The sequence below is a fragment of the Spermophilus citellus genome (assembly GCF_964194105.1).
Source record: "Spermophilus citellus genome assembly, chromosome: 2".
NCBI lineage: Eukaryota > Metazoa > Chordata > Mammalia > Rodentia > Sciuridae > Spermophilus > Spermophilus citellus.
Window position 1 is genome coordinate 54,943,218 of NC_138183.1, and position 23,794 is coordinate 54,967,011.

Consider the following 23,794-nt stretch of genomic DNA (forward strand, 5'->3'; position numbering starts at 1 on the left):
ATCAGAGCACTAGTGTCTTCATTGACTCTTCTCATTTGTTATCCCCAACCTGTCAGTCATTCTTGTCCCTTTGGTTTTGTCTGCACAGTTTCTTTTACCTTGATCTCTCCCCCCAGCCCCAGTTTATTATAATCGCTTCCTAGTTCATCTCTTCATATCTTTCTTTTCACATTTTAGCTATGGCCAATGTACTATTGCCAGATAAACTTCTAGAATCTTCCAGTTTTGATGGTCCATGGATAATGGGATAAATGGCAAATCTTTTTTTGTTTGTTTGTTTTTGTTACCTGGAATTGAACTCAGGGACACTTATCCGCTGAGCCACATCCCTAGCCCTATTTATTTATTTATTTTTAGTTTTAATTGTAGATGGACACAGTATCTTTATTTATTTTTATGTGGTGCTGAGGATCGAACCCAGTGCCTCACACATGCTAGGCAAGTGCTCGACCACTGAGCTACAACCCCAGTTCTATTAATTTTTTATTTTGAGGCAGGAGCTTGCTAAGTTGCTTAGGGCCTTGCTAAGTTTCTGAGGCTGGTCTCTGACATGTGATCTTCCTGCCTTAGCTTCCCCAGTCACTGGGAAAACAGCCACTCTTTATAGTGGACTTTTACTATTATAGTAACGTCTATTGGCCCTCCATCTTTGATTCATTTTTGCTCTACACACTCCCTACCTTATGTTCTAGTCAAATTGGATCGCTTATGTAGAAATATTACAAGTTCTTCATTTCTCAGAGCAAAGGCTATGTCTGCTTAGAAACTTTATTTTACCATACTGGATGGAAGGAATCTTCTTCTCAAATAGAATCTCACTATGGTTTGTCTTACCATATTCTGTTTTTAATATATGGTGATTTTTGTGCATGGTTTCTGTACTAAACTGCAAACTTCTTTTTTGTTTTATTTTGGGTACTAGGAATTGAATTCAGGATCACTTTACCACTAAGCCATATCCCCTACCCTATTTTGTATTTTATTTAGAGACAGGGTCTCACTGAGTTGCTTAGCACCTCGCTTTTGTTGAGGCTGGCTTTGAACTTGTGATCTCCTTCATCGGCCTCTGGAGCTGCTGGGATTACAGGAATGTACCATTGCACCCAGCCTAAATTGTAAACTTCTTGTGAGCAGAGCCTATGTCTTAATTTTTGTGTTCCTCACAGCTTTTTATTCTTGGCAAGTAAGGCCTTGATAAAACATCCCTAACGGTGGCTAAAATACTTAGATGACTGTTTCAATAACAAGTATAAGAAAAGGAAGTGAGAAGTTGAGCTAGGGGTTGGGGTATAGCTCAGTGGCAGAACCTGTTCTTGGCATGTGTGAGGTCCTAGATGCAAACCCCCAGCACTGACCCCCTCAAAAAACAAAAAGAAGAAATTGAGTGGGCTGGGGGTAAAGCTTAGTGGTAGGGCACTTGTCTACCATGCATTAGGCCCTGGGTTTCCATCCCCAGCACAGCTAGGGGCTGGGATCAGAGGTGGGGGGCAAGAGATAAGAGATTGAGCTAGTTAGAACCAAAGTATATTCATCACCAGTCAGCAAATTATTCAGTTATTCCTGCTTTGTTACTTTTATTCTTTCCAGGGTTTATTTATACAACTGTTGACTGTTGTATGCCTTAGAAACTATTAACTCTTTAAAAAAGGTGTTTGGGTGATCAGAGGGGTATAGTGTAATTGCTGTTTTTTAAAATAAAGTCTGTCTTGATGTACTCAGTGCTTGTATTACTTACATGTAATTTCCTTTTCCAATCTCTCAACAGGCACGCTTTGTGCCCACCCCACCTCCAAATCGTCTTAATTACAAGTCAGAGGGCAGGCTTAGTGAACAAGACTGGCAAGCACATTTCAAGGTCCCATGTTGTGGGGTTGATGCATCTCAACTTGAGGTACGTTGCTCTTTTCCATTTAAGTCACTTGGATGTGCTCACATGCTTTCATGGCTTAGCTAAGGTTTCTCTCACCTAATCATTCTTTCTCCCACTCTTCTGCTGTCTTTCACACTCATCCTCATGCTGTGAAACTCAGATATTTGCTTGTTTCCTAACGCTTCTTGCCTCCGAAGAAATTGTTGCAAGCAGTAGATTTAGTGGCCATTATTTGAATGATTTTGATTGTGATAAAGTACCTGCCTTCATCTGTCTCTTCACTTCTCCACCCTTCCTTATTTATATTTTCCATTATCTTTCCTTTTTTTCCTCCCATATAGTTCTAGGGATAGTTTACTGTTATCACTGTTTCTAGTAGTAGTACCACTGAAAGTAGTAGTAAACTTTTAGAACTGAAATAATGTACATGCAGAAAAGTGTACCAATTGTAAGTATACAGACTGATGATTTTTTTTTAAAAGTATTTTTTAATTGTAGATGGATACAATATCTTTATTATTCTTTTTTTAATTTATTCTTACGTGGTGCTGGGGACCGAACCCAGGCCTCACGCATGCGAGGCAAGCACTCTACCACTGAGCTACATCCCCAGCCCCAGACTGATGAATTTTTACAAGGTTAATGTACCCAGAACCACCAACTAGACGGAGATAAGCAGTGTTACCTCAAAAGCTCTCCTTATACCCTTCCCCAGCCACTGGTAGGTAATTACCTACCTTAGATCTGAGTAGCTAATCATTACTCAGACCTTTAAGTCAACTGTTAAACTGGGTGTGGTGCCACACACCTGTAATCCCAGCAACCTGGGAAGCTGAGGCAGGAGATTTGCAAGTTCAAGACCAGCCTCAGCAACTTAGTGAGACCCTGCCCCAAATAAAAAGGCTGGGAACGTAGCTCAGTAATAAGGTACCGTGGGTTCAATCCCAGGTACCAAAAATAAAAGAAAAAAAAAGTTACTTGTTAATTCTTCCTATTTTTAACTTGCTGTTAGTAGGTTTCTGACATCTTCTGGCTTTCTTAATTTTGAAAACAATTTCCAAGATCATTCAAATGTGCTTTGTTTCAACACTTTTCATTTAAATATATATGTATATAAAATAATCTTTGGTTTTATGATGAAACTTAGGATTTCACTATTTTTTAGGTTTGTGAATTGCACATAAAGGAGTATTATCTATAGTATTGATTTGGTCGGTAGTAATTCTAAAGGCAATGTTATTTTTCAAATAATTTCATAAGGTATTGAGCCCTTCCCTACAACATCATTTTCTTAGTTGTCTGTGAATCTCAATCTTCCTTTTTGACAGTAATTTATTACTATGAATTTTTTTAAAACTAGGGCTCAAATTTCTCACTCCACAGTCTTTTTATAAGGAAGTAAATTAAAAAAATTAATATTATTTTTATAGTCGTGCAGTGTCCATGGTCATATGAAAGAATGACCATGCATCTCCCCTCTGCATCTCCCCTGCCCTAGCCTATTTTTTCATCTTCATTTGAGGAAAAACATCACTGATTCTTTTTGTGTAGAAGATTTTATTATGAACTGTTGACTATAAGTTATGATAGAAAGAAGTCACTGTCACTGCTTTCATGTGAGAAAAGATTAAAGTCACTCTTCTGTTTTTAAACCAAAACAGGTAAGGTAAAAATGTTTGACCTTTTGTAGACTCGAGATTTAGGCTGACCTTAGATGCTTTTGTACCTGAACCCGGATTCTAAGGATCCATTCTTTCCCTAACATTTTGTCAACTACCTTATCTACCACACCCTTCCCAGATCTTTTCATTATCAAAGGATTATGGCATTTGGATATTTCCTTTCTGTATTTCTGTGAAACTAAGCCCCTGATGTGGCTGTCAGCAGATGCTGCATCACATTGATTGTTCCAATTGGTACAGAGACAAGTGTCAACTGGAGCGGTTTCTCCCTTTAGCTGTAGAAGGGTGAAGCTTTTAGGTACCATTCCCTCATGGGGGATGTGCATGCTACTTTTTAAAGTGATTTAAACCCGTGTCTTATTCAAGCCTTACGTTAGGAGGCCCATGTTCCTCTCTTGGTCACATAATGATGTTATTAGTGCTTAACTTTTCCAAACCTCAGTGTAGGTGACTTTTTTTTTTTTTTTTTGGCAGAGCAATTATTTTTGTTCTGTGCTCTGATGTGGTGTTCCTGTGGGTAAACACCAGAGGATTTGAGATCCACAATACTTTGGCAGAAAACTAACCAAAAACTGAAGGCATGTCTGTACATCTTATTTATAACTTGAACCATGATCTTGTCCCCTGAAATCTTCAGGCTGTTCTGGCTGAGGCTTTATATGTTGAAATGCCCAGCCCAGGCCGCGAGAGCAATCTGGCAAATGTGTTGTTGTAAATAGGAAGTAACATGTACAATTCTAACACATTCTTTCACAGGGGATAAGGGACAGTGATTGAGACTGTTGAAGATGACAGCACTATGTTTTCTTCCCTCATTTGAATTCTCAGACATCCTTAAGTGCATTTTGAATTAGTTAATCCATAAGCTATTAACCCAAATACATGTCCTAAGTTTTTATAAGAATAAGCAATAGATTTGATATCTCTAAAGAGGAAGACTTATAAAAGAATATAGGTGCAAAGTTGAATTTATTCCTACGTAGACACTAAATTAGGTTCAGTAATTGGCATGCATGTGTCATGTTTTAAATCTGAATTAAGGGCTGCTACATTCAGATTTGGCTAGATCATCTAATAAATTGAAACACTAAGGAGAATTGTTAAATAAGTAAGTTAATTTTTCCAGGTTCCTTAAAGTTTAAATCCAGCTAGTACTCCAAAAGTTTTCACAACCATCAGATGTTACTACTCAGGAACACTTGGCTATTAAAGACAGTGTTTCATCCCTTACAAGGATGGTAATGGAAAAAAATTAGGAGCCAGTTGGAAAGCCAAGATTTAGGTGTAAATGTTAGGTGAGTTAATTTTGCATCTGAGTACCTTCATGAGTAAAAAGGATGGTTCATATCAGAACTTATAAGAGCTACTTTTAAATCTCACTTTCTTCACTTTTCATAAAACTTCCAGAATAGTGGAATAATAGTTCATCTCTGCATATGTATGTGTGTTTTAAAGAAGGATCAATGTTTTACTCTCCTCTCATCAAATTACATCTGTAAGTCAAGGGGAAAAAAGCAACTTAGATTATGATCTAATTATTCACAAAGGGAACACCTGAATTTGAATTATTGTTAGTTTTACTTTTTCTCTCTTTTCTTTATAGTGAGTCAAAAAAATTTTCCCTTTAACTTCACATAGAAAATGAAACTTAATACAATAAAACTGGGATGGCAGGTTTCACAAGGGAAAAAGGCTGCTGTCAACTTTTTTCCTCAGGAATATGGAAATTTGGGTGGATTATCTGTTCAGAGGAGGTTTCCTTTATTAATTCTTTCTCTTTTTTTTTTTCCATTTAAGACATCTGTTAACATTTCACACAGCCCAACAGATGTTGCAAAGCAAGTCCCATACTTTGTTCTCAAGAAAAATGACATTTCCTCAATTGGTTGCCCCACCTCTGTGACTGAGTCCAGCCTGCTGCTTCTGCATAATTTGCATATATTAAGTTATATACCTTAATGCATTACAAATTTGAGCTTCAGCATTATTTTTATATGGCAAAATCTAGTTTGATTAGAAACTAGTTTACATATTGCTCTAGAGTTGAGAGAGGGGAAAACATAATTAAAATTTCCTTTCAGAATGGCAACCTAATTCCACATACAGAAGGGAAGTTCACATTTTTTCCTATAAAATAAGTGAATTACAAAAGCTTGAGTTGTTTGCCATAAGGAAGTGCTGATTGTCATGTGATGTGGAGCGTCATTTTTATTATTTTGGCAAGAACAGGGACAGTTTTGTCTTGACAAGCCATTAGATGAATACCAGCGTGTGTCACATGAAAAACCACTGATCTTTAACCCAGCTCTGTACTTAACTAAGCCTTGAAAATGAATAGTGAATAAAAGGAAGAGCAAAGGCCAGTTTACTGTCATTACAGATTACAGAATCTGTTAACAGCTGCTGAACTGAACCCAGGGAATTACAGGTATTGTCCTGTAAACCAGCAGAAGTCCTGGAGATGCTTCTTAAATTGTGTACACAAACTATACATTTATTTTATATTTGCTCTGGATTTACATTGTTGGAAACATAGCTAGAAAAAAAAATTCCTTGAGTACTTTCTCAGTGTAGTGCATGTGTGCCTTTATCACAAAACCATATGTATTTACAAAGAACAGTCTCAGGGAAGTTTTTCTGCTCCCAGTTATAGAACTTAATTTAAGAAAGCAAGGGACTTTTAAGGAACAAAATAGAAAGTATGTATGGTTCCTCCCCTTAAAACCAAAACAGAACAAAATGCACCCCACAAATATTTATTCAAAGCAAGATCTTTTCACTTGCTTCTTTTCATATGGTGGCTGGTTTTTGCATCAACATGTGATTTATTTATTTATATATTTGTTTTATTTATTCATTTTTAGAAGATGGAAGAAAAGGTCTAAAACCCACCTCAGTACCCAAATATTGAAAAGATCAGTAACATTTTAAACAGTCAGTGTGGGAATTACTGCTTACAGAGCTAACAAGAAAGAACACACTTTCTTACTCTGCTGGTGGGATTGCATCCTGCCTCCCTATAGTCTTGTTATCCCACACTAACTGAAATGCAAATTCTTTGGAACTAATTGGATCTCATTGAAGGTACATGCACAGTGTGTAGTTAGTTACATGCAAAAAGGTTTTAAAAAATAAAAATTTCCCGTAATTACAACTTTTAATTACTATTAGAATCTATAGTATGGTTTAGAATATATATGTCTTGACTTTTTAACAGATTACTAAAAAACAAACATGACTTACAAAATGCTTGATAAGGTGCCCGTTCAAAAGTTACAGAAAAAAAAATGTTTAATTGCAGCAGTCTGTAAATTGGATTTTATTAAACTCCTGAAAAAAAATTTTTTTTCAAGTTTAGAATTTAGTATCTTAGAGCCAATATACTCTACTGACGGCATGTTAAAAGTGCAGTCCTTTTTTTGGAACATTTTAAATGTTAAAATATTATAAGCATCAGAAATCACTTTCAAAAGTTGAACCTACTTTACCATTGTAGAAGGTATTGAGTTTCTTACTTTGTGTATTTGTGCTACAGATTGTGATGAGGGGAGATGGTCACATTCTCACAATATCTTTTATAATTTTGGTGTCATTAGACCTACTTTTTTTTTCCTTTTTTCTTCTTTTTTTAATTGTTGGTCATTCAAAACATTACATAGTTCTTAATATATCATATTTCACAGTTTGATTCAAGTGGGTTTCAATGGAAGTGTAACTGATGTGATAAAGCAATCTGTATACAGGGTAAAAATGGGAGTTCATAACCCATTAGACCTACTTGATGTACTACTTATTTCACATGGTCCATCTCTAACTATCAGGAAATCTGAGAAAGCTAACACGTGGCCTATGGTACTTGTGGTCTTTTAACCTGAAATACCTGGATGGACTCAGGGCAGCAGACAGCAATCATTGTGGAAGTGACATCCACTTCATTCCCCTAGTTTTAAATAACTTTGTTATACAAATGATTCCAGATAGTTACTCCCTAATTTCCAGAATAAATAACCAATGAAAAGACTCAAGACATCTTTGTGCTTTGTAGGTTTTTTTGGGGGGTGAGGTTGGGTGGGGTGAGAGTTCAAGTCTCTCTCCCTTGCTAGAGAAAATTATACTAAGATCAAGGATTCTATACTTCATATTCTATATGGAAGTGAGTGGAAAGTTCATATAATGTATTTTGGGCATTTCTAGAGGGGTCAAATTTGTATTTTCCAAAACTTACTTAAAAGAAGATTTATAAACTTAAAATCTACAAAAGCATAACATGTTTTATCTTACATATTCATTTATGGGTAAATCTTTGGGTTGTCTCTTATTAAAACTTGTCCTCTGAACTAGTCTTATCAACTAGTGAAGATTTTGTTTGACCAAATCAGTTTAGCAGATGAAGTCTCATATATTTGCTGTGAACATATTTTTTAAACCTTAGGAAGATATCCTGGTGCCTTAAAGGCGTGGCTCTGGCAGTAAAACCTAGGTAATAGTTACATTGCAGACCTGTCCAGCTAGAGCAGCCTTAGACTGTGCCTGCTATCTAAAGAGCTCAGTTTGCCTACTGTGGGTAGCATTTTGTCAGAAGACTGCTGGCTGGGCATACCAGATTTGGATGTATTAGCTAGTCAGCCTAATAACCCTGTACAGACTGTATTGATTTTCTAGGAGAGAGTTTATGAACTAAATAAACTTGGGGTTGGTGTCTTAATAAACTGCTTCTCTCAGTCTGTCACATTTAGTTACGGAGCTGTGCAGTTTAGGGGGAAAAAAGGCTAATTCTGTTACAGATTGTTCACAGCAGGGTCTCCAAATTAGCCCTTTGTTTTGTAATGCCACCTTGCTTGGGCTCGCTTTGAGCACATTTCTCAGTTTTGCCCTAATGAGTTGCAACACTGATAATGTGGCTGATGATCTTTCATTGATTTCACTATCACTTGCTTGTCTGGTAATTGATCCGTTGCTGAGCCTCTAGTTAATTATATCGGCTTTGACATGGCCCGGTCCACGGGGAATTTCAAGTCTTGCAGAATAACAGTTTTAATAAAAGAGTCTATTACTGCAGGTGCTTGCTGCTGCATGCCAGTTGATTTTTGTGTTGTTAGTGTGTGCGTGTGTGTGTGTGTGTGTGTGTAGGATACCTGGAAAGAAGAGGATTGCAGGACTGAAAGAAAAAAGGGGTGGGGGCTGGCAAAAGAGGAAGAGGGAGTGAAGGAGAGGAGGAAGGAGGGTGAGAGGCAAGGAGAGAGGGAGAGTGAGAGCGAGAGGCGAGAGAACACGCAGGCAAAGCGATACAACAGAGCATGAGTGGAGCGAGGAGGAAGCTTGCTATTGACAGTGTCCTTAAGCCTCCCACAAATAACAGCCATTAGTGGGAAGGTCAGGAGCTGAGCAGGCAGCTTGACTGAGGCACTGAGTGCCACTTCAGGAATCAAGAGGCTAGCAAATTTTAGAGGGAGTTTAAGTGGGTAATAGCTAGCAGTAAAGGTACAGTCACCGTTGACAATTGACTCATAGGGGCTTTTCCCGTCTCCCCCCTGAAGAATATTTTTATTGACCACAGGTGGACTTAATATATTTTAAGGCAACAATTCTTTGGGTTCTTGTTTGTTTCCTCTCAGATATTGAATTTGCTTCTTTTGAGACTTTTTTGTGCTTAATGGTGGTGAACTGGAGGGAAGTTTAACAGAAAAGCTTTCAGGAGATGTCGGTTCTAGAGGAGAAGGCACATTTGTGTCAACATAGTGTACGTTTTCTCATCTTTTCTCATTGTCCACTAATGACACAGAGCTGCTATTGAAGCTCTTTTCTGTTTCTTTTGTTGTTTCCAAGAGTAAGGTTTATTGTTATTCTTTAGTTAAGAAGGAGCAAGGAGAGTGGTACATTTGTCCTCGATATTTGTAGGTGGTTGAAGATTAATGTTCCTTACATTTTAAGTTTAGGAGGGATGGCTTTTTCCTGCTGACTACTTTTATGAGATGGCATGAATTTAGCTTTCCATTTTGAAGTTAACAATGTTTATGTACAGTGCATTTTGCTCAGTTTTGCTTTTCCATAAATAAGGCCGATAAATATTACCTAATAAATAGATGTTTTGTTTTAAAACTGGTTTAATTAAAAATACAACTTGCTATCAAGGCTATATTTCATAAGGCAGAAAAAATTTAGAATTTTCCATAGAAATTTTGAATTAAAAATCGAGTTTTTATATTTATTACTTTTTACAGGCTTCTTTTCTTCCCTCTCTTTCTTTTTTATGATTTGAAAGGATGTTGTAGATGCTTCATTCAGGAACTTTAATAAAGGATTTTGTTCTACTTTTGAGCTTTAAGGTACACTTTTTTCCTTTGCCATTCAGTTTCTCATTACTTCATCTCCAGCTTAGTAATCGATGGCCTGAGGTACAAAATAGCAAGTAGTATATATTTATTTTGCAAATATTTATTGTCCATTTCATGTTAAACTGCTAGGATTACTTGTTTACTCTTTAGAGTGTAAGGTCAAGTCTGTATGTATGTTATTTTCTCTATGAGTTTTTATGTGGTTATAAATAGCCCAGCACATACTATCTGACTTTTAGCAGGTAGCATTTAGACAACAACTGAGCCAACTTTACATTCTCTTCTAGCAGAATATTTTACTTTCTTCCATCATAATTTAAAAAAAAAAACATACTTACATATCACAGTTTTAGAAATGTTAAAGCAAGGACTGGTGTTGTATATTGCATGTTATGTCAAAAAGCATTGTTGGGGAAAATTGGAGGGGAAGGGCCCCAGCTTCCCCTCACCCTGGGCACAGGGATCCTGGCACTGCTTGGAGTGTGCCTCAGTGTGTATGTATCTGTGTGTCTGGAGGGGTTAGTGCAGGGTGTCATTTGGTGCCTGACAGTGGAACAGTGCAGTTGACTCTTAGCTGTGCTATCCAATGACATGCAGTGGCTGAGGGTTTGAAGCTGATGGTTGGGTCTCCAGTGCTGCCTGCACACCTGACAGGCAGCTGTTAAGCTGAGCAAAGGCAAGCTTGGGGAGTCGCAATCTATGCATAAATGATAGGGATATCTGTGCAGAAGGTGCGAAGGAAGCTCTGACCCCCTCCCTCCCCCAAATCTTCCCCTTCCCAAATGAAATGCACAGTTCAGGCAGCTTCTTAACTACACTACACTCCTGCTACTGGCTGCCAAGAGGCTCAAAAAATCCACCTTCACTTTTCAGTCAGAAGAGGCAGAAGTGGATGTGAGAGAAAGAGAGACACAGAGAGACAGAGAGCCAAAGAGGGCAAGAGACTTGACTTTAAGAGACTCCTGTACTGACAACTCCATGCAGTTCGGAACCAGAACGACTCCGGCTGAACCAGGGTTCATGGGGACATGGCAAAACGCTGATACTAACCTCTTATTCAGAATGTCCCAACAGGTAAGTTACTTTCATTTTTTTTTTTTAAAGAAACCTCGAATTGTCTTGTGCACTTTTGTTACTGGTATTTTTCTTCCATGTTTTTTAAAAATGTGATCACTTTCATAGTTAGGCTTTGTTTTGTCATAACTGTTATTGGAATGTGCAGCGTTACTTCATGGTTTCCCAAAGGGCTCCTTAAAAGAAAAAGGGGAAAGGATACTGAAGTAAAAGAAAGCCAAGGCATTTGTTGCAAAGTTTCACAGTACAGCCTGGGTCATGCGAAGACTTAATTTATTTCTTTGTTTTCTGTTAAAAAAAAAAAAAAAGAAAAAGAAAAAGCCACCACCCAACAAATGTGTCTTTCTATCTCTACGAATCACTCGGTCAAAGTGCCTGCTATCTCGGAGTCTTTTCTGCAACCAAACAGTCATAAAATCTAGGGGCCCCTCACACTGCCCGACTGACTTCTTGTGGCTGGATTCAGACCTGCGGGGAGAGAGGAGGCGGTGCGGGCTTCGCTGCCGCGCCGAGGGTCAGCGCCGAGGGTCGCTGAGGATGGCGTATGGTGGGCTGCGCCGGCTGGTGCTCCAGTGCCGGTCGCCTGCCCTGCGCTTGCCCCGCGCTCCCAGCGCCACCCGGCTCGGGCTCCCGCGCGGCTCCTGCTCCGCACGCCCGCCCGCCCGCCGCTCGCCTCGCCTGCCCGCCCGCCGGCGCACTCACACTCGGGCGCAGCCTCGGCGTCCTCCCCAGAGCCGCTTCTCCGTCCGGGCCGCACCGAAGGCAGCTCGGCGTGCTCTCTGCCCGGAGGGAGAGCCGCTGTGTGAGCGCGAGGCCAGCGGGAACTGATAATTAATCACCGGCCGGCAGCTCGTACCATGCGCTCCGTGATACGCGCCCTGCGCGCCCGGCTCCTCTTGCACAATTGCTGGCTCTGCGGCTCCGCGGGGGAGCGAGGGTAAGAGGAAGCGAAGGGGAAACAACCCAGAAACTTTCATCTTGGACTGTGCTCAAGTGAGGGAGGGAAGTTCCCTGGTGCCTCCCTCCTTAGACACGTCTTGCTTTTTCAAAAGCCTACACCAAACCCACACAAAGCAAGAGTTAGTTTATCATCCACACCGCACGAAAGTAGTCCTGACACATACACTGGGATTTTAAGTAGATGGCGACGTTTAAGAAATTGATGGTTCACCCATTTTGTAACTGCTTTTTAAATGACCTCTTTTGTATGTAAGAGTTCACAGAAATTAAATAGTTTGAGTTAGATTTTTTTTGAAATTGTTGATTGAAGAAAGAAAGAAAATAATTTGTCACACTGTAAACTGCCACGAGTTTAAAATGCATTTGCCAAAGATAGAACATATAGCCAAGTCTTGCAGCATTTCAGATGGCAAACATTTATATCTCAGAGTTCTAGATAGGATAAATGGATGTGAATAAGGTGTATTTTGACATCCTGTAGAGGGACCCTGATTACTGCTGATACAGTAAGCTGGGATTTAAATACAATCAACATAAACCCAATAAGCAACTCTTTATGTGCCATTTCCCATTCTTGCAAGTGAAAAGTTCATTTCCTTACAGAGATGCTCCTTGTCAGTGCAGCATGCTTTGAGAGAGGTGTTTTTCTGCTGCACATTCCTGCCTGGGTGGCTCTCTTGTGGTTGGAACACACTGTGTTTTCACTAACCTTAGAACCAAATAACTTGTGCCACACTTTTAAAATTAGATGTCACCTTCAGGGTTTTCCTTTAGTGGAGGTTCTGTGTGTGTGTGTGTGTGTGTGTGTGTGTGTATATGTATGTTTTGGAGGGGAAGATTGGTTTTGGTCTCCCTCTAGCTAGAAAAGAGTTAATAAAACCAGATAGAGATAATGATCAATTGATAAATGGCTATTGAACCACATAGATGGTGTTAGATTGCTTCTTTGGCACTAGCCCATTTCCAAGTAGATTTGAATCTAAGGAGACTTTAAGTCATGCAAAACATTTTACTAAAAAATAAACAAAAGTAAATTATACAAATGATGGGTCAAAAGTAGGAAAATATATCTTTTAGAGAAACTTGTACAACTAAGCTGTCATGATGTCGTTGATCCAGCTGTTTCTGTGTGGGCATACAAAAATCTGTTTTGTGTGTACTTGTATGAAGTATGTGTAATAGTGAGCATTGGTGACTATATGAAAATAATCAGATTATAGGGAAGTAATTTATGCTTAATGATGCCATTTAAAACTAATATTAATTATACTATTTATGAAGGTTGAAAAATCACAATTTAAAAATGTATTATTACTTAACTATTTTTAATATGTTTTCTTTATTATTTTTTTAAAATTTCAATGTAGTTAGCGATTCCCCCCTCCCTTTTTTTCCTGTCACGGTTACTAAATATTTACCTTCTGTGCATTTTTGGTAAGCACGTAAAAGAGGGTATGAGTAACATGTGTATGTGTATGTTTTTCTCCTTCAAGATGACATTTTGGTTTGTATAAATATTGTGTAAACTTAAATTCAAACTATGTATATATCTAAGTCTGTGTGGTGTACATATTTAATGTTTGTTTTCCTTACCTATAGTTCATCAGCAGTGCTGATTCAGCATGAGTGTGTGTGTGTGTGTATGTGTCTGTGTGTGTGTGTGTGTAAGAGACACTATTGAAGTCAACAATTTTGAGAAATATTAGTTTAATATCCGTATTAAGCCAATTTTTGTTACAGGAAAAAGTTTGTTCAATTTAATCAAGTATGCAAGATTTTGTATATCTCATTTCTAAAGCATAATAGGGTTTTTCTAGATGATTTTAATTTCTAAGTAAAAATTTATTCAGCTCTTAAAATGAATAAAATTTATTTGGCACATTTTTATTTCCAAATTTCATAGTATAAAAACTAATATTTCTCTTATTATTTCTTTAAACGTTAGAAAAGACTGATGGGTAGGGCTATTATAAAATGTTTTAAAACTTTTAGTATTTAAGTAGAGAAAAATTTGTGGGAAATGTGTCTTATGATAAATTGGGAAGCAGGGATGTAAAAATCTTTATCCTTTATTTAATATGTGCAAAGTTGGATTTCCTTAAATATAAATCTTTCATTCTGTCTAATGCTAAGAAAAAGACATCACAATCCAAAATCAGTTTAGATTTGGTGGGATTAATTATGTTCCCTAAAGTTTGAGATGTGACTGTTTGACTCCATTTTCCTTTCTACATTTTCCTCCTTCCAACATTGAAGCTTAATTAAAAAAAAATCATTTCTTTATATTCAGATGAATATTTGAGAACCTTGAAGGGCATAACTATTGACTTTTGTAAAGGCGTTCTTGGGTCAGTTTGATCAGTGAGTGACAGGTCAAGAATGACCAGAAACCTTTCACTCTTCTCTGCTCATTTCCTATAGCCCAGAACCTTATTTTGCCAGTATATGCTCATGAGATACTGTTAAAAGTAACAATTAAGGCCTGCTTTTGGAAAGTTCAAGAACATGAATATATATGTGTATATAATATATGTATATATATTAGGCTTTAAAAGATGATTTTCCAATTTGTTATGTATTTTTTATAGTTTACAGAAATAGCAAATAAAATTCTTTTAATGAACTCAAGAGATGGAATAATCTAAATTCTTAAGTCTTTTTAGAGAAACAAAACCATACAGGTAAATGACTATAGTCCTATAGTCCACATTTCACAAATTACTAGAGGCATTTATCTTTTAATATTGGTGAAGTATATTTAACCTGTTTCAAATAAAATGTAGATCCCTTAATAAGGTCTCCTTTCAGACTCAAGTGAAATACTAAGAATTATAAATGACTCTGTGCATCATTATGTAGTAATTTAGGATTCACCCAATGATGTAACAAAATTAACAACATAATTTCATTGTGAAACTGTGTCTTATTAAAGAACAACTGTCTGACATTCTCTTACAGTTGCTTTATTTAACTTCATGCAAATATTATTAGTAGTGACATTTTTCTATTGTGCATTAGATTCTCTCATTAGCATGATGTGTTAGTTATCACCAGAGAAATCATTTCCTAGATAGGTGAGGGGCAAACCAAGAAAGCTAAAAATTAAATCAGCAATTTATATTAATACCAGAGCATCTGCTTACCAGAGATATGACAGCAAAGTAAACTTTCTTGCTAGTATAAAATCTAGCATTTTTCAAAGAAATGATATATAAAATATATTATAAGAAATATATAACAACATTGCTGGAATTCATTAAAAGCATGCTCAATATGAATTCTTCTCCCAATAGTCTTTTAGTTCTTTCAATTCATAAAGACAAAAGTACAGTCTCAATTTGTGGGTTTTATATTTTAAAATGAAAATGATGTTGTTTTTTTTCTGACTTCCTGCCCCTCCAGAAATAATTTGACTTTAAGTACTAACAATTTAAAAGGCACATATACGGTATTTCTTGTAAGTCAGATGCTTAATTGTGATGGTGGTTTGATTCTTTACAGTTCATACAATACATTTTCATTCTAAACCATATCCCACTCAAATAGACATCTCCTTTAACATAGAATGAATATTCTTGTTTAATAAGAGCCCTGAGTAAAGCAGTTGATAGTTAATGGTCTTTGAAAATGACTTTCATTGCCAGGCATCTTCCATCCCCAGGTTTCTTTCGGCAATTTTTCTCTCCTCCTCTTTTATTTCCCTCCTTACAGTTGGTGTATTTTGGTAATCATGTCTTACTTAAAAAAAAAAAATGACCAACCTTATGATCTCTGTGCTAAAATAAATATTTATATTAGGAGGCGTACAATTTTAGCCTGTTGAATTATTAGGCTTCCACCCTTGATTTAGGTTTCCCTCTAGTTTGAGTGCTAATATGTTTTATTTTGAAGTTTAAAGACTAGACATTTATTTAAATAGAATTCTTAACATCCATTTTGATAATATAACACCAAAATAAGAATATTTAGGTATTTGTTAAAGTGGAAATTATAGCATAGAGACAGGTACTTATGTTTTGGCCTGTACTTTGCAAGTCTATGGCTAACATGCAGATTTCACTTAACAGGTACTGTCTAGTTTGTAATGAAATGGGAAAGTAGTAGGTCATGTACATATAGCATTCCACATGAATGCAAACAAAACATGCATAAATATATTCTCAGATTTGTATGCAGTATATGTTAAAACCTGTGCATGTATTTCAAGTTTATTTTCAACATGAGACATTTAAATAAATCTGAACACAGTAGGTGAACATTTTGAAATTATTTAGTTTCACCTACTGTATTTTTCTGTCATCTGCAAACAGGTCCATTGTGTTTATATAATTACTACCACCTTTTGCTAAGGTGATTTAAGTAACCACAGTTGAAAACCAAATCCCTAAAGGTCTAGATATCTTATCTATAATTATAGATATTTTTAATAATTGTATTTATAATTGTATCTTCACATTCACTGATAAATCCAATTATTCATGTATAGCTTTATGGAAATTGATTAATGCAGTAACAGGACTGATTTGGGCTTCCACAGCAGTATAGCCTCCCACTCCTGTGTCAGGGTTAAGAGCCACGGCAAATCCTCCCTAACTAATTAGATGCTGAGTAAGGCATCACTAAGAAGTTGGGGCAAAAGGGAATGGGTGGCAGCCAAGGCAGGATTGCAAGGACTCCAGTGATAGTGAAAGCATTCGAGTTTGCCAGGTCGTTGTGACACAGGGAGCTGATTCCAAAGGAACAGTCCGTTATAGATAGTGAGCTGGCGTCATCCACTTCAATGAAAAACAAAACTAGCAGTGCTTCTTCCTCTCCACCTGATGTGCATTACACACATTCACTCAGAGAAAGTTACAGTGGGCACCCACCGTTACAATCTGCGGAGCTTTAGCCAGTATATGCCTTGTAAGCTTAAGTAGATAATGATTCTGGAGAGCCATAGAGGTATTTTCTGAAACTGGCCCTCTAGATTAGATCATATATCAAGGGGAATGAGAAGAAGTTGGAATTTGCTTTTACCTTGTACCCATAATCGGAACCATAGTGTTTAAATTATTTAAGGAGTTAATCCCCCCACCCCACCGAGCACCCAAAGAGTGCTGTCAGAGAACTTTGTGGCAGTAGTGAAAACAGTGAATTGGGGATGCCTTTTTTGGTGAAAGAAATTTTCTCTGGGACTCCTGCTTGTTATTGTGGAAAGAACGTGGGACATAATGGTTCCAAGATTTCCTTTCATTTAAGGCTTGTAGCCTGGTTTGTTATGGGTGTAAGAGTGTATTCTTCACCATGTGCAAATTTTCCTGTACTTTTTGTGGTAGATCGTTGTTGCTCAGTGACCACCCTTCTCTAGGTCTTGGTCAGAAGATTGTTGGTTGTGGAAATGGTTGATCTCACCGCTGTCTGCCAAAGCTGATGCCATTTTTATTTCCAGGAAAGCGGCTGGCTCCCACATTTGGCTTGGTGATTCTCATCTACTAGACCTGGGAGTTGGGGATTGGAGGGGTGGGGAAAGGGAGTCAGAGACCTTGTTCAAGGAACTTTAACAACTACTAAGCTTAAGAGGAAAAAAGGGAAAGGGGCATAGTTCAGAAACAACAGCCTGAGCAAAATAACAAGTAACAGAGGGACCCCTCCCCCCAAATAAGATAAACTAGTAAATGTGCAGGAAAATTAAGAAAAAAAAATTCTGAGCAGCTCAAACTTTAAGAAGTCATAATATGTGAGGAGGGTGCAGATGACACCCCCAAAATGATGCCTGGTGTTGTGACATCTGGATAACCCCACTGTACTGCCATCACCTTTCCAGATTTAAAAGAAACTTTAGAGAAGAGGAAAAGATAAAAGTATTGATTCTTTTTTTTTTAATTTGTATGTTCCCTGTAGGAAGCCTCGAAAATTTCATAGTGTACATTCAAACCCTCAGGTGAAAAATGTATGACTGGCGTTCATCTGGGTGAGGACAGTGTGTAGTGTCATTCTGTTCAAACGCTGTGTGTAGCATTTCATGCCACAGAGTGCAGGGATCTGGAGAAGAGGGGAAACGCTGTATCTTTTGCTTCATTCACAGTTTTCCTTAATGGAAATGCTCCTGGAAAAACAACGCATTACTCAAACTGACGAGTTTAGAAATCAGATTCTCAGCTTATTAATCATCATTCCAATTAAAAAAAAGAATTGATCCTTTAACAACAAAATAATATCCCTTTGTTTTTCTTTAATTAAGCCCATCAGTTTTTCATTTTTCTCTGTAAAGAAAAGGAAAATAATCTTGAGCTGTAGGAAGTTACTCATTGAAACTACTGATTCCCTTGAGTGTATCTAACATCTTATTTACTCAATACTTTGGAACTGTATAATGTTATTTTGCTACTGTCTTTAGGGTTTATGTGTCATGGGGGGGGGTGTTGATTTATAAATCTTATTATTTTTTTGTTGATAGAAATTTACTTAATGACCTAAATACAGGTTAGTGTGTTCTAACTTCCTATTGTTTTTCTCAGAGACCTAATTTCTTTCTGACTTTATTCTCCTTTCTCCTCATTTTTCTTATTCTAAATTCTTCCTTACTTTTACTGGCTCCTTTTGACTTAATTTGAAGAGATGGAAATGTACCTATGATTAATAATAACTGAATAAATCAACCTTTTGCCAGTCTATCCTTCTAGCAGAGATGTAGGGAAAGAGGAGTTAGCCTCATGTATGTGGTGACAGAGGGACTGTCCCAAGCTGTGCTCTAGGAGGGTTCTTTAAGCAGGGGCCTGGGCTTATTATCATTCAGAGTTGCTGAAAGGCAGCTCATTTTGATCCTTAGCCTGTGTAAGAAAGTGCTTAGCTGATAACTGAAGAGAGATTTTGCTTTCTTTTCCTTTTTTTTTTTATACTATAGACTTACTATTTTATACTATAAGAATATCTACACAACAGCAGTTTCTTAGAAGGAGGAAAACAAAAGGGGCGGTACATTAGGCAGAGGATATGACAGAGACAAACTACATGATAAGAGTTAACTGGAACACTTAGTAAAGGAATTGAACTGATGGCAGGGCCAGTATGAACGGATGATGTTATGAAATGGAAATGTAAGACATGTAGTATACACAACACCTAAGGAAGATTCACTACCGTTTTGTATTAGTAAATGTTAACTCGTTGTCTCACAAGGCATAGAGATTATTAAAATTGACAAGATCAAAAAGTATTTTATATGGAAGACATGGCTTCCAGTATTTACCTGTTATTATGTTGTGTGATTGTCATGAATTTTTCAACTTTGCTAAAGTGCCTTTTAGTGGCTTTTGGTTCTCTAGATAGTTCTCAAGACTCACATTTGATGATCAGATTGCCTGAACTGGGTGTCTTCAAAGAAAAATTTCAGGGTAATGAATATTTTACATGACAAAAAATAATGACTTTCAGCTGGCTTAACCTAATAACAAAACTAATATTAAAACGTGAACCTCCATTAGCAGGATTTTAATAATGTTTTTTTTTTCTTCTATTAAAATTAAAGCAAGAAAGATTTAATTGAGTTACATCATTAGGATGGCTATTTGGGGCACCTAATCAGGCATGGGTAAAGAAAGCTGCCCACTGATGTGCCCTCTGCCAGTGCCAGAGGGCAGTGGGCATGATTGGGATGCCATTTTCAAGATATGGGGAGTGAGTATGCACCGAGTGTGTTCATGAGAATGTCCCTTCAGGAAGAATGCCTGCAAACATTATTTTTATTGAACTTCATGTCAGAACATAACTCAGAATCAGCAGTGTTATCTGGTATATCATCTTAATATTGCTTTGCTTTTCTTCTTCTTTTTTTTTTTTTTTTGTGGGTATAAATACCTACAGCAAGTACAGAAAGAGTACCAGAAAGAAACAAAACCAAAGTCCTGTTCCAGACTTTGGAAAAGGACTTACTGCCTTGCTATGGAAAATATGAAAAATCCCATATTGTCACGTGGTAGTGCATTTATAGGTGGTGAATAGGCACGTGGAAAGTGTCTTACCTTATTTGTTGGCAGGTTGATGACAATTAAGTGATTTATTTTTAGGTGTGGTGAGGATTTGTAAATAGCACTCTCAAATGCAATCAGCCTATGGATGGGTCACTCTAAAGAGGCATCCCTATCCTAGGAATCTCAGAATACTGGTGCCTTAGGCCAGATAGTCTTGTTGCTCTTTGAGAATAGCTTTTTGATGAAATTGCTCATTGTCATTCATTGGGAAGTCAGACAGTTGTTTCTTATTTTGTCATTGCCATTTTCAACATGCGGGAAACTGCAATTTTGTTCAAATAAGTTTTCAAATTTTTAAAAAAAATCTGGGAAAGAGACACCAAGCTGAGATGCTGACTCAGACTTCAAACATCAGCATTTCCCTTCCTATTCACTTTTTTTTTTTTTTTTTTTTTTTTTTGGTTCTTCTGAACACCTTTGACAACTAATCATGGGACTGGATATATCTTAAAATATGTTACCAGTCCTATTATCTACTAAATAGAGTTCTTCATAGAGAAGAGTTTTTCATTTTTACTTTATCTTTGACTTTTATTATAAATTAAGTGGGAAGAGGGGTAGAAGAGTTAGAAGTCCAACATCTGGGAGAGCTTGTTTCAGTAGGCAGCCTGGAAGCCAGAACCATGGCTTCTTACAGGTGAGATGTGTTATGGGAATAAAGGCCTTGTGCATTTAATGAACCCCGCCTGCCTGTCAGCTTGGTTTTTCATGCACCATTGTTGTTCAAATAAGAAAAAGAGAGTGTTCACAGCCCGTGGTGAGATTAGAGTAATGAAAATGAAGTGTTAATCTGTTGATAGGAAGCACATCCTATATCCTGCATCCCGGCCACATTCATGCATGTATAATATATTCCAGGTTTTCTCATGACCAGAGACGCTTGGATGTTCATTGTATTAAAAACACCCTTTTGTTAAAAGTGAGAAGTTGGCTGTTTTGGCTTGTGTAAATAGTTATTTTAAATAATTTCTTAATAAACCAACTGCTGCCTGCCTTCTGAGGATTCTGATAACCCAATGCTCCTGTGTGTGCCAGTGTTCCTGTACTTTTGATCTTATTTCTTTACAAATGCAGAGTGTCGAGATGATTCTTCAACATAAGTTCCACCGAGATATCCTTTTGTAGAAATCAGTGCTTAATAGAAAGGAATTAGTGAGAGAAATACTTTTCTCCCCTTAGAACACAGATTACATAAAATTAAACATTCACTATCATTATGTTTTATTTTCATCCTAAAACAATAGTGCAAACAAAAGTAATAAAACCAGGAGTCTTCTAAACTGGCTTACATATTTGCAGTAAGTTTCTATGATGTGAACCTGAGGAGACCCGCTTTGAGGTTTGGTCATCAAGGAAAGGAATTGATTGTGTGTTTTCCAAAACTTGCTTTTTGGAATGATGTAGAAGGTAAATCAACATGAATTATACTTCTCCTAGAATTCTTGTTTTAATCTTTTTCTTTTACTGTTTTACTCAGTACTTACATATGAAGTGTTATTTTTCTTTTTAAACAAAGCCCCAAACTTTAAAATGAAAATAAGTTTAGGCTCAGATTGTAGCAAATAAGTAAATATAATAATGTGAACATTGGTTCAGGACCCTTTACAATGCATGCTGTGCTATAAGATCTTCAATTTAAAAAGCACCTTAAGAAATTGTTTGGAAAGAAGTATAAAAGGAGAGGGGAGAGGTAAATTAATAAAGGAGTTCCAGGTGTCTGTTTCTAATTGCTCAAATTTCAAACATAATGGAAATTAAGGAAAAATGTTTCCCATAAGGAATATATCATACTGTCACTCAGGTATCAGGCCTGAAATTGTATTCATGGGTATTTTCTCTTTTCCTGTTCAAGTAGGGGTTAAGGAATGCAGTATAATCGTTATGATTTTGTGAACTGTTTACTTAAAGTTGTTGAAGTTGTTAAGAATCAAGAGAATTTGGGGATTAAACTCTGATTGTGAAGTATATTTGGCATATGTTCAAGGATTACTTTCTTTAGGTAAAATGAAAGAAAAATGTTTCTCTTAGGAAGGAAGCACCTAATTAAAAAAAATAATCTTTCAAGCATGTGGTCTAATGATGAAACATAATTATAAAACACTACCCTGTAGTTGATCCAAATCTTACTCTAGTAAGTTGATATATCACTGGTCATAGCTTACATCGTACAATTTGCATGAACATCTAAGCTTTCCCTCAACTGGAGTAATACATCAGAGTTAACCTGTTTTTAATATAGTTGAGTAAAATGAAAAGTTACTTTCTTCTTTCTGCTAAATGGGATATTTAAAATTTGTAAAACCCAGTAATAGGTAGAAATGCTGTGACGTTGTGGTTGAATGGAAATAACGCAATATAAGAAAGTTTCTCCTTGCACTTGTTTTTGGTTAGGAGAAAGAGCAAATAAAAACAAGTACATGGTGATTTTGTCATAGACATCTGCTTCTAAGTAACAGTCATTTTTAAAGAAATATTGCCATGACTTTTTAGGTCATTTGAAACCTACAAAAGTGGCTATTTGATGTAAATGTCAGATGGTGGCATACATGTGGAGTCAGTGAAGATAAGTATTTGTTATGATGCTATTTATGCATTTTAAATGTTGATTTTAAAAATTTACCTTGAAGACATGTCCTGTTTTCATATTAGGGTCCGTTTTCACTTAAGTACATGATAGCTCTAGCAAGGAAGTACAGAAGTGTTAACATGTCAGGTTGTAAAATGGATGTAAATCTGAGTAATAGCTTGCCATGGACATCTTTTCTGGGTTGCAGAGAAGAATGTAGTTGATTGGCGATCAGGGTAAAAGCTTGTTGCATCACCCTACAGAGCTAGGTCACCAGTTCTGAATTTACCATTTAAAACACTTTTTAGTTATGAAAATGACTTGCTGTGGTGGTTTATGCCTATAATCCCAGCTATTTAAGAGGCTTAGTTTGGGGGGATCATTTGAGCCCAGGAGTTCAAGTTCCAGCTGGGCAGTATAGTGGGAGACCGCCCCATCTTTAATAAAACAAAACAAAAAACTACAAGAATGAGTCTTTTGCTTCATGCTTAAATTTTATTGAACAACTCTATTTTGAATGAAACCTGCTACCCATTGCCTTCTGTGATACAAACGCAAGAAGTATGTATTTTTAAATCTCTGTTTAAGAACCCTCTTGTTACTTTCTTCCACAAATTCTGCAAACTCTTTGCAGTAGTATGAAAGTTTAAAGATCAAGAGTTGCCTAGAAGGGCCATGTGGAGGTAATGAGAATTAAACCAGTGGAGTGGGTCTAGTGGGGACCGTGGTGAACCAGAAAGCTACGTCTCAACCACAGTGAGGTGGCTGCTCCTTGGTTGCAGCCAGTCATTGCCAGGTGAGAGTGCAGGCCTCATGTTGCCAGCTCTTCTTCTTCTTCTTTTTAATGAGAAGCCAGAAATCCAATTTTTTATATGAAATCTCTTGATTTTGAAATCTTGGCAACCTATTCAAATATTTTAAAAACTGTGTGGTCCAAGCAAAACTCATCTGCAGGCTGTATTCAGCCCACTGGCTGCCAGAGAGAAACCTCTGTTTTAGATAATATTTTAATGGATGAAGATAATAGTTTCATTGCATGTGATCATTCATCTTGGGAATTCCCCACTGAGATGAACTGAATTCTTCATTTTTTTCCCTCCCCACAATTAAAAGAAAAGATTTAGTAAATATATTTCTGGTTTTACTGGTTTTGATGTATAGCTTTTTTTCCTTGTGACCCATATCCAAAGGAAAAAAAAAATCAAATGTGTGGGCAAAATGAAAATAGTCAAATGATTTAAATAAAGGTGGAAATGTAAGGATTTTAAGAGTTATGGGGAAAGAAAAGGAGATTT

The 23,794-nt window shown here is 36.9% G+C and overlaps 1 protein-coding gene across 8 annotated transcripts in view; it reads left to right on the plus strand.

Moving 5' to 3' along the window:
• Positions 1 to 23,794, plus strand: part of BNC2 (basonuclin zinc finger protein 2) — a 415,572-nt gene that overhangs the window by 120,276 nt on the left and 271,502 nt on the right. For 7 of the 8 annotated variants that reach the window (XM_081282134.1, XM_081282132.1, XM_081282137.1 and 4 more), the window contains 2 exons: positions 1,766 to 1,891; positions 10,761 to 10,961. In XM_081282134.1, the coding sequence (XP_081138260.1) occupies positions 1,766 to 1,891; positions 10,761 to 10,961 (327 nt within the window). The remainder of the gene's footprint in view (positions 1 to 1,765; positions 1,892 to 10,760; positions 10,962 to 23,794) is intronic. The other variant, XM_081282139.1, reaches the window with a different exon arrangement.